At 38.9% G+C, this 18,082-nt stretch overlaps 1 protein-coding gene across 1 annotated transcript in view; it reads right to left on the bottom strand.

Moving 5' to 3' along the window:
- Positions 1 to 7,452: 7,452 nt before the first annotated feature.
- CAAP1 (caspase activity and apoptosis inhibitor 1) overlaps positions 7,453 to 18,082 on the bottom strand; it is a 32,705-nt gene continuing 22,075 nt past the window's right edge. Inside the window, exon 6 of the mRNA XM_034410546.2 lies at positions 7,453 to 9,487. Coding sequence (XP_034266437.1) covers positions 9,150 to 9,487 — 338 coding nt within the window. The 3' untranslated portion in view covers positions 7,453 to 9,149. The remainder of the gene's footprint in view (positions 9,488 to 18,082) is intronic.

Genomic DNA, 18,082 nt, shown 5'->3' on the forward strand with positions numbered 1-18,082 from the left:
CAATTTGTCAGTCATACATACATACATACACACACACACACACACACACACACACACACACACACACAATATGAAGGAAGCCTACACCTCTTTTTAGTAGGCTTTGCTAGTTTTAGATTACTGCAGGTGAGATGTCATTGACTTTAGTTTATTAAATGCCAAATGCCAACAACAGAAAATCAACTTCAGCTTTGCTGCTGGCCTTGGAATTCTGGGAATTGTAGTTCCAACACATCGGAAAGATGCCAAGAAGTGAAAGGCACATCTGAGCTCAATGCCCTGCCAACATTTTCAAAAGGGAACTGCAATGGTAATCCCTTTATTGGCTCTGGACTGCATAAATGCCTTAACCTCCTGCATTCCCCCTCACAAAAAAAATCACTGTAAACATTTATATGAAATGGGTCTTTAAAACAATTTACAAATACTTGGATTTTTTTTTAAAAAAAATTTTTAATGTACCGTATTTTTCGGACTATAAGACGCACCAAGATTTTGAAGAGGTAAACCAGAAAAAAAAAATTTTTTTTTGCCCTCCCCTGGCCCCAGGAGCACTCTGCAGGCCTCCCAAACTCTCTGTGCGTCCCATTTTTTTGCAAAAACAGGGCCTGCAGAGGGTTTGGGAGGCTTGCAGAGTGTTCCTGGGGACTGGGGAGGGCAAAAACATCCCCGTTTGAAAAAAACTGCCCGTTTTTGACCTCCCAAACCCCCCATGCATCATGTTTTTGCCCTCCCCAGCCTCCAGGAGCACTCTGCAGGCCTCCCAAACCCTCTGCAGGCCCCGGTTTTGTGAAAAACAGGTCTGTTTTTGGCAAAAATGAGATGCGTGGGACGGGGTTTCGGGAAGCCAAAAATGGCTGTATTCAGTATAGAAGACGCACCAACATTTCCACCCTCTTTTAGGAGGGAAAAAGTGTGTCTTATTTTCTGAAAAATACGGTAACTATCAATATTGAATTGCTGTAGAATCTGAACTAAAAATAATCCAAAGGAAAAATCCCAACTCTGAGATTGATCCAATGGCAAAAATACTAGCAGGGAAGAAGTTTGCAAATACTGCTTTCATATTTAATCAGGTCTTCATATTTTGAGTTTTTCAGGACTGGAACAATGAAAAGTGATGTTGCCGATTTCTTATTTGAATAGAGTAGAGTAGAGTAGAGTAGAGTAGAGTAGAGTAGAGTAGAGTAGAGTAGAGTAGAATAGAATAGAATAGAATAGAATAGAATAGAATAGAATAGAATAGAATAGAATAGAATAGAATGGAATGTTATTATTCACGATTAATGTCAGTATTATTTTTAATTTATTGTATGTCTATTGCTGGTCGATGACCGTAATAAAGTTTATATTCTATTCTACTCTATTTTATTTGAATTCTCGGTTGGTTGGCTGGTTGGTTGGTTGGTTGGTTGGTTTGGTTTACTGACATTTATCCTGTTCAGCTTCTGTTTAATCAACAGGTTTTAGTGGAACATTGAAGCTTGTACATTAGAAAACTGGAAATCTCACATCTCACAAAAAGCATGGAAAAAGCATGGTGTGTCTCATCCTTCTGGTGAGAGAGAAGTTCCCTGAGGATGGACTCTAGCACGAGTTCGAAAGCTCAGAAAACTAAACCTCTAGTTCCGGTGACAGATTGGATCCTGTCACATCCTTGTCCTGATTCCTGCTTTGAGTTATTGGTATGGTAGTTCCTGCAGCCAGTTCTGGCTGAGGAACTCTGGGAGTTGAAGTCCACAATTCTTAAAGTTGCCAAGGTTGGAGACCCCTGACCTAGAAGCATTCATTAGAGTTTTCAGTTCTTCTTTTCCTCCTTGGTAGGCAGAACAATCTAACTGGTGAGAAACATCAAACTTTCTTTAAAAAAAAATGGTGCAGTACAGGTATGTAGTCTTTGACTACAATAGAGGCCAAAATTTCCATTGCTAAGCAAGACAATTGTTATGTGAATTATGCCCCACTATATGATCATTTTTACCATGTTTTTTAAGTAGATTACTTACATTTTTAAGTGAATCAGGTGGTTGTTAAGCGAATCTCGCTTCCCGATTGCCATACATTAAACGAATAATAAATAAATTCTCCCATTGACTTTGCAAATGACAATCTTGGAACGCTGCAACCATTGTAAATACATGATGGTTGCCAAAGATTGATCACATGATTGTGGGGATGCTACAACAGTCATAAATGTGCAAAACTGATCATTAAGTCAGTTTTTTCAGGGTTGTCGTAATTAAATGAATGCTTGTTATGTCAAGGACTATCTGTACAAAAGGTAACTTATGCAGTTCCAGGTAGACGACTAGATTAGTGGTGGGTTGCTACCGCTTCACCCTGGATCGGGCGAACCGGTAGTGGCGGTGGCAGGAGGCTCCGCCCACCTGCTCAGATGCTTCTGCGCAGAAGCGTCGCACGCGCCCACAAGTGAACCAGCAGCAATGGATTTTGAAACCCACTGGACTAGATGGTAGCTTTCCACATATGAATTGCAAATTAATATACACATGACCAGAGGATTATAACTAAAGTTAAAGTCAGCCTGAAGGATAGAAGGCAAGGCTGGAATACACTCAATTTTCTAATTTGTACAGAGGAATAAAAATGTTAGACTTTAGCACAGACAATTAAAAATAAACTTAGCACAAGGTTCCTAGTGATATGTTTTTACCTATTTTTTTTTTCCAGAGATAACCGTTTCATGAAACAAATATTCTGTCTGCCTTAATTATTCCTGGGCTTCCCATTTCCTGAGAATTCTTATAAATTAGTACTGAGACTGCTGAAGAGATAGACAGCATTTTTTTGCCCTATCTGTAGCTGCTGTTCTTGTTTAAAAAGACGTCACATTTTTCTATTTCCAGCAAAGAAAGAAAGGCTTGGGTAATTTGTCTCAGCAAATGACCAAATGACATCCCTGACTCACTGAAGGTTGAATAACTAGCTGGCATGAGGCTGGCAGTTTGAAGAATTGTTAATGTAGGCTGGTATCCACAGCACATGTACAAATCTCTCTGTGTGTGTGGTGCACTTTTTTAAAAATAATTTTTATTAAGGGTTTTAGTTACAACAGTAAGAGATAATAGCAAACTAAAAAAGGAAAAGGAATCCCCTCCAAGGAATCAATTTCCCACCCTCATCACATTGAATATAAACAATTTCATAATCTCTTCACCTGCTCTTAATTAACAAATATAAATTTCTTCATTCCATCACTCATCTCTTAACTGTAGGCAAATCCAACATCTTCTCCAATCCAGGTGCCAGCAAAAAAACTCCAAAGCCCCAAAATCCAAACAGACCTCTAAAATATTAATTTTAATAAACATATATAAAACTCAACATTCCACATCTGAACTCTTAAATGTAAGCAAAATCACATTTAAAAGGCATAAAGTGGTCCTGTAATCCTATTGTAAATAAACAAACAAACACCTACAGTTAAAAATGACAAAGAGGGACCATTTTTCCTTTTAAAAAATCTCATAAACATCCTTTTCTTCTAGAGCAACTGTAGGGAAAACACCATGTTAACTGTAAACAAACTCAGTACACATTTCTTTCATTCCAAATGCCAACAGTTTTGGAAAAGAATCCCTCCAGATAGCAACATATCCCGTTCAGGTAATCATTCCATGTCTTGGTTCCTAATTATAAACACATCTAGCAAAGGTAAAAGTAATCCCAGTGCCCTAATATGAACAAAAACCCTAACATTTAACGTAACAAAGAAGGATAATTTTTCCTTTAGAAAGAGCAAGTTCTCCAAATTTCTTTACTTTTTAAATGCACAGCCAGTTTAAATGCAATCAAATTAAGATATATAAAGTAACTGTAAGGGAAAATGTTAAACACTATATTAAATGTAAGCAAATCCAGTACACAACATATTTGTAGCCCAGATATCAGCAAATCCAAAAAGAACAGCCCAAATAGAACATGTCCCACTTTAATTCTGGTTAAATAAACCAATGTTGTGTTCCTTCTTTTTACAACAACAGTCTTGGTCTATAATTCCATTCAGATGGTTTATCCTTGTTACGAATTTCTCCAATATTTTAAACAGCCTCTTTTGTAAGTCCAACAAAACAAATTCTTCTGATGGAACCGTTTTGATTTACTAGCATGTCCTCATGGACATTACAGCACCTTTAGAGAAGAAATCTGCTATATTAATTAAAATGAGTTTGGCTAAGAGTGACTGGCCCAAGGTTACTCAGCTGGCTTTCATGGCTAAGGTAAGATTAAAACTCACAGTCTCCAAGTTTCTAGCCTGGTGTCTTAACAAATTGGCTCTATATTATTGCAATTCCATATTTGAGAAAGAAATGAAGAGCAGGCCTGCTGAACCAGCCCAATATCCGTTGCAATCCAGAATTTCATTTTTCACAATGGCTAAGCAGATGTGTCTCAACTGGTGATAAATAAGAGATGGATAAATACTTCCTACTGATATTGGGAGGCACCCTGCAACTAATATTGGGAGGCACACTGCTCTCAACCACAAAGTAAACCTGAATCTCAAAACTAGTAGTCCTTGATAGACATGCTCTCCATGAATTTATTGATCTTTTCTTAGAGCGACCCAACTTAATGGTTATTTATCAAGTTTTGTGATGGTGAATTTCATAAATTAATTTTGCCCTGAGCGAAGAAATACTTTCTTTTGTCTGCTCTCAACCTCCCTCCAAATTACTCCATGGATGATGTTTAGAGAGGAGGCAAAACTGTCCATTTTCACCACAGCATGTATTATATTATGCATCTCAACCATATTCCCCCTCACTTGGCTGTTTCCTAAACTAGAGTCCCAAACATTCTAGCTTTTTCTCACAGAAGAGTATTGAGCCTTCAGTCACTTTGCTTGCCCTCTTCTGTACTTTATTTCACACACACACACACACACACACACACACACACACCCAAATGTGGTATCTGAGAACAGCATACAGAATTCTGGGTGCAATGTATCATCTCTTTTTGAAAAGGCATGACAATTTTGACAATTTTCTAGAGCAGAGGTGTCAAACACGATTTCATTGAGGGCTACATATGGGTTGTGTTTGACCTGGGGGGGCAGGGGGGCAATGTGGGTGTGGCCAACTCAATGTCACTCGTGTTGGGGCACCTGTGGTGGCCCGGGCACTCTGCCAGCAAAAACGGGCCCCTGGGCTCCGTTTTCAGCTGCAACAGCCTCCTGCAACCCTCTGCCAGTGAAAATGGAGTTCGCAGCCCTCCCAAACTCCATTTTTGCTGACAGAGGCACCACGGGCCGGTCCTTTGCTATTTCCATGGCAGCCCCATGGGCCAGATTTAAGCACCCTGTGGGCTGGATCCAGTCCCTGGGCCTTGAGTTTGATGCCCGTTCTAAAGACTCCTATCATGGAATTTGCCTTTTTCACAGCTGCCAGATATTGAGTTGATATGTTGTGCCATCCATTGTAACCCTAAGAGCTTTCTCCAGGATGACAAAAAGAGAGCTTGGACCCCGTCACATATGTGTATACCATTAGGGCATTTTATTTCATCAATCATTTTTCACACTTACTTAAATTTAACTGTATTCGCATTCGATTAACCATTCTTCAATTTAAATAAGATTGTTCTAAAACTCTTCTCACACACGTTTGGTTTTTGAGATCTTGAATAGTTTAGTATCATCTGCAAACTTGGTCAGTTCTGTTTTCCCAGGTCAAGATCCATAGCTGTATCTTCTGCTATGTGATACACTGTAAAATAGATAAGATGCACTGCGTGTAATTTTTCTTTAATTAAATAGGAGCCAATCTGGTTCCAATACTCTTTATAATACTACTACACATAATGATGGTGGTTATGGGATGGAAAAAGCGATTTGTTTCCTCATAGGAACAAATGATGATGGTGTTATCCATTCAGTTGTGTCCAACTCTTGGTGATTCTATGGGCCAAAACTCTCCACATCTTCCAATCTTGAGTTCTTTCAATTTTTTATACTCTGGCTGGTGTCAGCTTTGATGGAGTCCAGCCACCGTGTTCTTTGATGGCCTAGTTTCCTTTTACAACTAACTCTTCCAAGCAAAATTGCTTTCTCCAGTGATATAGAAACAAAATGTAAATGTAAATGTAAAAGTAGGAAGCACTGTGAGCTAGGAGGAAAAGGTTACCCACTCATTGTATTCTTTTAGACATCAGTGAGTCTAAACCTGACTTTTTGAAAAAACAAAGTCATGAACTGTTTAATATACAGTTGCATAAAAGAAGATGCTGCAATAAAAGTACTTAACAATAACGAGCTTTAAGGCTTAAATATTATTTAGATGGTTCATTAAAAAAAACTTTCACGAATCAGGTGATTAAGTACCAAAATAATGTTAACACTGAGCAAATACAAAATTAAATAGTCCTAAGCTCCTACTACATATTTCTAAGAAGCGAATTGTTTGAATTGTTTAGGTTTCGTTTTTAATGAATGCATTGTTTTCCAAACAAGTCTTACATGAAAACAAATATAAACCAATTTTATATTTCCAAAACTAATAAAAAAACGTAATTCTAAACTCTATGAGTAGGGACATGGTGGCTCAGTGGCTAAAACGCTGAGCTTGTCGATCGAAAGGTCGACAGTTCAGCGGTTCAAATCCCTAGTGCCGCATAACGGGGTGAGCTCCTGTTACTTGTCCCAGCTTCTGCCAACCTAGCAGTTCGAAAGCACGTAGAAAATGCAAGTAGAAAAATAGGGACCACCTTTGGTGGGAAGGTAACAGCATTCAGTGCGTCTTTGGTGTTGAGTCATGCCAGCCGCATGACCACGGAGACGTCTTCGGACAGCGCTGGCTCTTTGGCTTTGAAACGGAGATGAGCACCACCCCCTAGAGTCAGGAACGACTAGCGCATATGTGCGAGGGGAACCTTTACCTTTTACCTAATCTCTATGAAACCATTCCAATCACATATGCTTATGTGATTCCTTCTATTGTTCACAAGGACTAGCTGAAATTCCCTAGTCAGAGGTTTCTACTTTTTAAATTTCAAATGTTGAAACCAACGTTACCTAAAACTATAGTCCATAAACGTGGCTTCTAAATGCCCCTGATATGTTTGGCTCCCTGATCATTTCTGCAAACTAAAGGCAGGATTTGCTGAAACACCAGAGGGTCAATTTCTATTCATTCCTCTCCTAGATTTCTCCCTCGGTCAACTGCCCTACACACTTTAGGAGAGAAATAAACCTATTTCCTTCTTTTCGACCCATCTTTGTCTCTTTACTCCAGTTTATGATGTTTACCTGATTCCATTATCTTCATTTTTCCCCTGTAAGTAAAATAACCAGGCTTAAGAAGATGGGAGAATACAGGGTAATATAAAATGGGTATTTCCTGACCAGTCTGTCTTCATTCCTTCTCTGTTTTGCAGTAACATAGAGCAGCTAGACCCAAACATTTTTATTGGGAAAAAAAGTCCCGAATCTGCACTTAAGAAATCAATTTATTGCCAGTCATTTGTACATGTTGATTTTCCACCTGTGTTTTCAAACTGTTGTGCTTCATACCCTGAACAAAGAATTACAAAGCATTTGCATGTTCAAACAAAATCACTTCTTTTTTTTTAATATTTCACATCTAGCCTTACTCTTCTCTATAGTTCACAATAGCCAAATATTTAAGAAAGAAACACAACTCCCTCTAAACTAAGTGTAAATATAATTTCGCTTTGCCAAAGAGAAGTTCCAAAACATTACTGATAAAGAACAGAAAAGAACCTTACAGGTCAAGAAATTAAGTACTTCTGTATCACTTGTTCTAACAGTCAGGTGCCTCTGTAGCATCCTTTGAGTTTCAAATTTTACTTTCATCATATTGATTATGCAATCTAAGCCATGCTGAAAGGTTTATATTTAACTATCAATTTATATTCTACAATTTACACAGTTATCTATTCTCAGCCACCAAAAGCTGCTTTATAGGGTTATGACAGCAATTGGGACTGGTATTGCCATCACTAAATGTGTGACATCATGTGACATCATTTAGGATGACAATCCTAGTAATCCCAGTTGCCCTTGTAACCCTATGTAACCTTTAATGACTATGCAGGTCATTCAGTGGGAAGAGGCAGGAGTCCCAGGTAAGGAGCATGGAAGGTACTGCAGGTGGGCACCAGAAAGTAAATGGGCTGCCTAGCAGGAGCTAGGAGCAGGCACTGGAGAGGGTGGTTGGGGGAATGCTATGGAGTACAAAATCCCTGATATCTCATACTCCCTAGTGGGGTTCCTCAGGAGAAAAAGCAGCAAGAGCAACTTGCAAAATTATTTGTGACCTTCCCTGCCGGCTTCCCCGTTGACTTTGCTTGTGGGAAGCTGGCAGGAAAGGTTGCTAATGGCGATCATGTGTGACTGCAGCTCGCCCAGGTTCTTGAGCACCCACATCATGATCACATGACCACAGGGATGCTGCAATGACTGTAATTTCATGGACTGGTCATAAGTCCCCCTCATTCAGCACCATTGTAATTTCGAACAGTCACCGAGCAAGTGGTCATTATGCAAGGACCGCCTGTATAGAATTTAAGATAACACACAGATTTCCAAAGTCACCATTAAGAGGGACATGAATTAAATTTAATTTCAAACCATAGAATTATGAACATTTGTTGCTGGTACCAAAGCAATCACAAAGCATCATAAATGATGATGATGCAAGATATTCTTGTGGTCTGTACTCTCTTAAAAGTGTGGTGCTTCTACGTTTTACTTCCCTGCAGTTATAGCTACTACCTAAAAGCAACCAAAGCTTCAACTTCTCAAAAGCTAGAGCTAACCCTGGGATTATTATGATCTGTAAAGCAACAGGGCTTAGCTGCATCCATACTGCCTCTGACTCTGGTTTCCAATTCACTTTGGGAAATAATCTAACCTGGACTGGAAAAAAAGGACAGCTGGGAAAAAAAAAAACCCAGCATCAAACCAATCCATTTACATAAGTCACACAAGCAGACTGATGGCCCTGATAAACCGCTGCCAACTATTTCAGCTATGAGCTAGAATACCCAAAGGGCTTGAATGAGGAATGTCAAAACTAGTCCAAATAGACCGTAGAGTGGAAAGAAGCTGACCCTACACTCATCAGAGCAAATCCAACTATCTAACAAATGAAACAGCCTTGCGGCTATTTTTTTACATCTCCAGCTTTCATAAGGGCCTTAATAGCCCTCGCTCGCATCTCAAGCTCCAGGAGTTCCAGCTGCTGTGCTGATGGCTGAACATCATCTGTTGGAGGAACTGCTAAAGCTGCTGCCTTGGAATCCTTTGGGGAGGATTCAGCAAGTCCCAGGATTTCGTTGACGCTTTTCTCAATGTCTTTCTGAAGGTCATCTATCTGACCATCTCCGCTTCCAACCGTCCGTTCTGGCACATCTGGATTATCTTCTTCGTTGCATGGTCCTTCGATGTCGCTGTCATATGCATCTGCATTGATGCTGAGAATATCACTATCTTCTCCTTTGCCTGCAGCATAAAATGAACAAATTCAGAAGGCTCATCAAAAAAAGGATGAGCTGCTTTTCACCACCTTGCAGTTGCTTCTGCACACAAATATTCCCTTGCCCAGATTTAAAGTATAAGAAAGGTCATCTATAAATTAAAAACAAGTTTCTCTCTTTCCGGCCCTCTCCCTACCTTAAGACTGATTTAATTTAGACGAGTTTAATGCATTTTTATTCCAATTTACAAGAACATGCAGTAGTCCAAAGCAGCAGTGCTTGGAAAATTTATTCCATCGTATGGAATTGCATGATCTATTTTCCTAATTAAAATGTCATAAGGTTTTATATCATAAGGACGCGTCTGCATTTCAAAATGAAAGTTGATGTGGGAAGCCTCTGGGACTGACTACTGTTTATTATTTTAGAAGTAAATTTAATTCCTAAAGTGCAGTTTAAAAGTACTCTTAAAATTACTTTATGTACTGTAACAAAAATACAAAAATAGTCAGGAGGGCTTTTGTGCAATGGCTAGTTGTACTCCTGTTACGTCCTTTCTTGGACCAACAATCTCTGCTCATAGCCACCCATGGCCTAGTCACCTCCCATCTGGACTATCACAGCACATTCTACATGGGACTGCCCTTGAAAAGAATCCAGAAGCTTCAGTTGGTTCAAAATGCAGCAGCCCACATGGTTTTGTGCAGACCTAGATATGCACATGTGTCATCACTTCTGAGGGAGCTGCATTGGCTACTGATTTGTTTCTGGGTCCAATTCAAGGTACTGGTTGTCACATTCAAAGCCCCATATGGCTTGGGACCAGGTTATCTTAAGGACCATCTTTTCCCAGCCACATCGACCCAACCCATCACAGCAGGGAATGTTACAGATCCCATTTAATAAGGAGGTCCATTTAGCGGAACCAAAAAGAAGGGCCTTCTCCATAGCCGCTCCCTCCCTGTGGAACATCATCCCCATGGCATAAGATCGGTCCCCACTTTGATACTCTTTTGCAAGATCCTGAAGATCCAGTTTTGCCAATGGGCCTGGGGTTCCCAGAATGGGACAGAGCCATCAAACAGTTCATTTGATTGTTGCCACCGGGAGGGGGCTTATTGCTTTTTTTTTTTTTTTTTGGTTTTGTATTGGACTTTTATCCTTGTAAGCCACTGAGGTCACTGAGAGTGAGTTGAGAGGCCATATACAGTTTCTTAAATAAATAAATAAATGAAGTACACTAAAATTTTACCCCAGATATTCATAAGGCCATTACACCTTGCTCCTACAAATGTCTATTTTCACTTCCCAATCTTTAGTTAACCTGTATGTAGTGATCCATGGTTTGATAATGTCTATATTATTGTAAAATGGGATTGTTTTGGATAGTCCAAAAGCATTAGGTAATATGGAACTATGTTATATCTATTCTTGGTTACTTGTATTAGTCAGTTATTGGTATGGATTTACAAAATCCTAAACAGCATAGTGCCAAATAATTTGTTGGAAAGCCTCTCTCCTCTGATATATCATCTTATTAAGATTTACAGTGACAGTTTTCCTGTGGTGCTGACAGTGACTGCATATGTTCCTGATTCTGTTCTATAGTTTTAATATATTAATGTTTTACAGTTCGTATTTTAATTGTTATAAACTGCCTTGTGACTGATACACAAATGTAAACAACTGCAGGGTGGGCTTAGCCCAATCTGAGCATGCACTAAGGCTCAGAAATTTTAGAAGTGATTTCTATAAATACTAGAGTCCCATTTTATAATTCAACCTTCTCCAGTATAGTACTTTCTGTTACATAGGACTTCTGATACTAATTGAGGACACCTGTTTGGGCAAATCTGTTTAAGTTATACCGCCTTTGACATTTCCACTAGGTTTAAGAATAATGCAACAAGATAACTGAGGTACTAAAAATGTAAATCCCAAATTCTCTTGGATGTTCAAAACCAGCTGTGAGGATCTTTTAATCCAGAGAAACTGATGTTCTCAACGTCGGCAAGGTTAAAATGTTTGGATTTCAACTCCTGGAATTCCCCAGTCAGCAGTTGAAATTCACATGTCTTAAAAGTTGCCAAGGTTGAAAAACATTGATCTAGAGTGTGGATTTTAAGAAAGTTGAACAGGATATGTACAATACAAGAAGTACGTATTCTGACATTACTATGCTTTGATACTAAAAGAAAATATATATTTATATGATATTCAGTCATCAGGTACTACGAATGTAGAGTCATTTATACTTTGAAGCTGTCTATTAGTGGTGGCACAGTGGTTAGAGTGCAATTACTGCAGGCCACTTCTGCTGACTGCAGGCTGACTGCAATTTGGCAGTTCGAATCTCTCCAGGCTCAAGGTTGACTCAGCTTTCCATCCTTCCAAGGTGGGTAAAATGAGGACCCAAATTGTTGGGGGCAATAGGCTGACTCTGTAAACCACTTAGAGAGAGCTATAAAAGCACTGTGAAGCTGTATATAAGTCTAAGTGCTATTGCTATTGTTATTGCTATTAACTATTAACAGAGCAATTTAATACTATAAAACAGTACAATGACAGGTTTTGTAAGCAGTAAAATACAGAGACAAAGAAAGAATATCTTTTGCTGGATCAGGTCAAAGCCCCGATTAGTTCAGCATTAACAGTACCATCTACAGAAAGCCAAATGTCCTTTTGAAGCTACTAATGAAGATACTTTCAAGGTCTCATGATTCTGTTCATAGCTATTATGGTTAAACATCATAGTTTCTGCTGTGAATTTGTTAAAACAAAGTTATTTAAACACTTTTAGAAGTTATTTTCACCCTTTCTGATATAATTAGGCATTATATGAAACTTTTTTTTTTTTACTTACAATGAACTTCAGCAGGTTTAAACAGTTTTATGACGTGTATAAACACTTCTATAACCTTGCTATAAATGTTATACGCTTTCTACCTTTTTGTCTTAATCACTTTTAAATTATTCTTTCCTGATTTTTTTCCGGCACAGAAGTTTCCTGATGACTTTCTACTCAAGGATCCAAGCTGGCTTATCTTTTCTCAATGCAGCACCTCTGACTGGCTGTTCGACTTGGTCAAAGAACAAATAATGAATTGCAATACTTAATTGTTAATACTTAAAAGAACTGGCAAAATAATCATGTCAGGGTCAATGTACCTCCATTGACCTACTTCCCCAAATTAGAGGCTGCTATTACTTATCAAGGAAGTAGCAGGACTTTTATGTACCTTGGGGAATGTAGATCTGTATGGGGTACACCAGGGCACCATGTTGCCAATTCTCTAGAATGATTGTAAAATTGCTGTGACAATCTGGACTCTGATCTAGTAATCTGAAAATTAATTTTACTCTTCTACAAAGTAACATAATTGCTATGTAACTAACAATGATTGTAAAGTTATTGATAATCATTAAAGCAACAATACCTTAACATTTAATTCCTTGACCATTCTTTAACCAATTTATTCCTGACCCTATTTGCAGATTAAATTGTAAGAAAATATGGGAAATCCTAACTAAGGTAGTAGTAGAAATGGGCTTTGTCCTGCATCAATCCAGCGAAGCAACTCTTCAAGGCATTTTGAGTGAATGATGCAGACAACACAGATTTAACTTTAGTACCACACACTGAAGGAATTTCATCTTGGGTATCAGCACATATCTAAGCACTTCAAAAACATTCCCACAAGCAGCATATTTTGTAAGATGGAGGGAGGAATTTTTAAAGAAAAATATAGCAAGATGAGACAGAGAGGTGAGAAAAAGAAAAGAAAAAAAGTGCATGTGAATGGATGCACTTGACCATGTATGGAGATTCTAAATCATCCAGGTCATGGTTGTCCCAAAGGTGCTTTTTCAAAAGGCAACTTGTCTTTCTTTTTTCTCTTGAAGATGTTTTGCTTCTCATACAAGAAGTTTCTTCAGTTCTGCCTGAATGATGGAGAATGGAAGGATTTATATTCCTTGCAGTTATCTGGTCATTAATCCTCTCTCTGGATTGAGGCAATTTGGATAGTTTCAACCCATCCTGAGGCCACTTGGAGACTGCTAACAATCAGATGACTGCAAGAAGTATAAATCCTTCTCTTCTCCATCATTCAGTCAGAATTGAAGAAGCTTCTTGGATGAGAAATGAAACGTCTTCAAGAAAAAACAAAAAAAGTCCAATTGCTTTTTGAAAAAGCACATTGGGGCAGTAACAATCCCAATCTCAATAATCAGAATGAAAATCCCAGATATGTCTATCTAATCAGACTTTATTGGGACAGGTACATTAATTCTTAGAATTACCATACTTTTTGGAGTATAAGACACACTTCCCCACCCCCCCAAAAGTGGGTGAAAATTGCGGTGCGTCTTATACACTGAATGTTGCTGAAGCCCCACCCACCCGACAGCCCCTACCCTTCGGCTGTTTTCGGCTTCTGTACATCGTATTTTCGGCCGGTTCCAGGTGGCGGGGAACGGGCCTTGCTGAACGGGCCGCAGCAGTGGCAAACAAGTGGCAGTGAATGGGCTGCGGTGGTGGCAAATGGGCCGCAGCAGTGGCAAATGGGTGGCTGCAAATGGGCAGCGGAGAATGGGCCACAGCAGCGCCATATGAGCCACAGTGAACGGGCCAGATGAATACCGGATGGATGCTGGGAGGCAAAGGCAGATTTTTTTCCCCTTGTTTTCCTCCCCCAAAAAGGTAGGTGCATCTTATAGTCCGGAGCGTCTGATACTCTGAAAAATACAGTAAATGGTTGGCATTATATGTGGTGGTACAGTGGTTAAAATACAGTACTGCAGGGCTAACTCACTGCCCAAAGCCTGGAATTCGATCATGACCGGCTCAAGGTTGACTCAGCCTTCCATCCTTCCAAGGTCGGTAAAATGAGGACCCAGATTATTGGTGACAATATGCTGACTGTGTAAACCGCTTAGAGAGGGCTGGAAAGCACTGTGAAGCGGTATATAAGTGCTATTGCTATTACTGGGCTCTTCTCAAATTACCCAGATACTGCAATTTGAAGGTTGCTTGTCATTTTTACATAATAAAAAAAGGCCTGCTAAGCACTTGCTCTTTTCCCACGAGTGCTAATCTCTGTTCATTGAGAAGGTTTCAGAAACCAAAGCTTCTATAAGAGAGTTGCTACCCTAACTATTCCACTGTTTGGCAATAATAATATATGAGTTGGCAACATGAATACTTCTTTTGGAAAATGGGATAGAGAAATAAAAACTTTTATACACACACAAAAAAACTTAATATTCTGCATTTGATCTTTATACCAATTACTTTCCATTCACATCAAAGTCTGTCCGAAGACTGAGCAGCAGAATACATATTACTGAAATTAATCTACAGCAGTTCCAAACAACTTAAAGCAAGACTACTTTTTTTTTCTCTCAAGTCAAAAGTAGAGTGAAAAAGCCTTTAAAAAAACTATTCTGGTTTTAAATCTTTTCTGAAAGGAATGCCATAACTTTCATTGTGTGCGTATGTGCGTTGGGTCTTGTGTTTATGAGCTAGGAAGAAAATCTTTAGAAAAACATACTTTCTTTGACTTTTTATGATATAACTGGTATCTGGAGGGAGAAAAAAATCAATACTGAACACTAAGAGAAATGTATAATAAATGCTCTTGCCCATAAAGTAGGAAGTAGCTTTTCTTTTAAAAAAAGACCCTGGAAAGTAAAGCATTGCACAAGTAATTTTACAGATATTAGAAATATAGATAAATAGACAGCTGTAGTATATAAATATTATGATTTCATCAGTAATATCAAAATGGCAAAACCAAAATAATCAGTTATGCCTATTCAACTGCACAGAGCTCTATTTGCAAGTTCTGATTTCAGAAAATGTTACTTTAAGACTATTTTTTTTGTCAAACTATATACCTTTCTGATATATTTATTTTGTGTGTGCGTGTGTGTGTGTATCAGGTTTAGCAGAACCAGGAAAATCAGATGAAGAAGACATTAGGTTACTATATTAAATGCATCATACGTAAACTGGGCATAGAACAACACTTGCAGTGTAGGAAATATAGCTATGATTGTGATTTTCTATTTCTTAGTTACATCTGATTATGTGCCATCAAATAGTCATGGAACCTTAGCGACCACACAAATAGATATGCTCCAAAGGGATCCTTCCCAATCTGGCCCGTCAAATCCTCCAAAGGTCAACCTATTGTTTATCTGCCTTGCTGATAGATATCCACTTCTCTTTCGTTTTACCATTAACAGCATTATAGACTTTTCTAGAGAAAAGCTTCACATAATGGGTCTAGTTTGATCATTTGATCCTGGTCCCTTGCATCTTGAGGGATAATTGTGGGTTGATATTTTTGATGATCTATTTGTCAGTTTTCTTGACTATCTACAGCAGGGGTGTCAAACTGGCAGCCCCTGGACTGAATGCGTCACACACAGACTGCTCCCACCCCGGCTCCGCAAAGGCAAAAAATGTGATATATCACATGATGAGTTTGATACCCATGATCTACAGTATTCTCAAGAATCTTTTCCAAAGTTCAAAACTGTGAATACTCCAAAATTGAAAACCATGAATACTCTTCCTATTCTGTTTCTTCAAAGTCCAACTTTCACTTCCCTACAGTATCACATGTAAAGTCACTGCTTGTATGATTCTTGTGGGCATACAAAGCCCAGCATCTTGCTATCTTTTTCAAGGTCTTCATTGATACACTACTAATCTGTTTGGGCAATTTGAAATTGAATGTGATCATAAAAACTCACCAACCTCCTTCTCTTCTACATGAGTGATTGGAGCATAAACTTTAAAACTGCCATATTAAAGTGTTTTCCATAAAGTCTAATTCATAGTACTAGGTCGCTTGTTGGGGACGCGGGGGCTCAGTGGCTAAGACACTGAGCTTATTGATCGAAAAGTTGGCAGTTCAACGGTTCGAATCCCTAGTGCCACGTAATGGGGTGAGCTCCAGTTACTTGTCCCAGATTCTGCCAACCTACGTTCGAAAGCACATAAAAAATGCAAGTAGAAAAATAGGGACCACCTTTGGTGGGAAGGTAACAGCGTTCCGTGTGCCTTTGGTGTTTAGTCATGCCGGCCACATGACCACAGAGACATCTTCGGACAGCTCTTCGGCTTTGAAACGGAGATGAGCACTCCCCCTAGAGTCAGGAACGACTAGCACATATGTCTGGGGGGAACCTTTACCTTTACCTTTAGGTTGCTTGTTGAACTGTAGTCACGCTATGGTTAGGAATGGCTAAGTGAACTGTTAGCCATTCCTAACTATGAAAGCAATGTTGTTCCTTATTTTTCATGTCTTGAGTAGTAAATAGTATGATGCTCTGACTAAAAGTATTCAGTCCCAATCCATTTCCATTTGCAGATGCCTAAGATGTCAATTTGTAGTCATTTTATTTTACCTTTCATGGTGTTGGTTTTCCTGTGTTCATATTTTTTACATTCTATATTCCCACTGTAATTCTATTTTTGCTTGTTTGGGGTTTTTTTTTTTTTTTTGTCTGCATGGCAACATCAGCAACTAGACATCCTGAAGGCTTTAATCTAACCATGTCATAAACACCACTGAGCTCTTCCTCAATAGCACATTAAGTGCATCTGGCCTTAAGGGCTCATCATCTGGTGCTGTATCATCAATCACTTTATCTTACGCATCATGTGCATATGTGGAGGAGGGAGTTTTGGTAAAATGCAGGAGTCATTTTCCATTGCCTTCTCCTGCACAGCCTTTGCCACTGTCACTAAAGGGATCATCAGATATCTTCCTATATTACTGCTGCCCAATATAGCTGCCTGCATGCTTTAACTGGGCAGCTGGAATGACCTTCATGCTCTGATGACCGTGTTGTGATTATATACTCTTGGTGTATATTCCCAACATGCTTTGCTCATTCATGAACTGACACCATAGAGCAGTGCAGCAGGATAGGCAGAGTGTAGGGTGAATTATAACTACTACAGTTATAAAGCAAAAGTTCAAAATCAGTAATTTGGAACCTCTGAAAAATCTAGCCATCGATATTGCCTTCTGAGAAATAGTTGTCAACATAATAATCAAATATTCACCTTGTACCTACGAGATGCAATATTTAATTTTCTACCTAAGAAAAGCAACCAAATATCATACAGCCAGAAACAAATGAGAAGTGTGAAAGACCAAATGAAATGGGAATCAATAGGATTAAGGAATGGAAATTTTTTTGCCTTGCTACAGGGTAATAGTCCATACTTATTTAATATATTGTTCAACTAATCAGAAACTCTTCAGTGAGAAATCACGTTCCCCACTGAATAAGCCTAGGTCAAAGATCAGAAGTTATGTTCTGGCATACTCATCTCTTTTTGTCAAAGGCCAACTATTCCAAGTGAAAGAAGAACTGACCTGAGGGACTGAGGCAAAAGTATTTTTTAGAGAAATCATTTCTCCTTTTCCTCAAGAATGGGAAGTTATCTGACTCTGAAAAGAAGTGTTATCAGCCTGGGTTTTTTCTTCAGTGCTTGAAATCTCCACAGATGTATGCTACACAATAATGACGCGGCTATAATGGCTTAAGAAATGTTTAATTAGTTGAGCTGCTTTATTCTCCTTTTTTGCATCCGTAA

The sequence above is a fragment of the Pantherophis guttatus genome, chromosome 2 (genome assembly GCF_059756535.1).
Source record: "Pantherophis guttatus breed Tessera chromosome 2, ASM5975653v1, whole genome shotgun sequence".
Classification (NCBI taxonomy): domain Eukaryota; kingdom Metazoa; phylum Chordata; class Lepidosauria; order Squamata; family Colubridae; genus Pantherophis; species Pantherophis guttatus.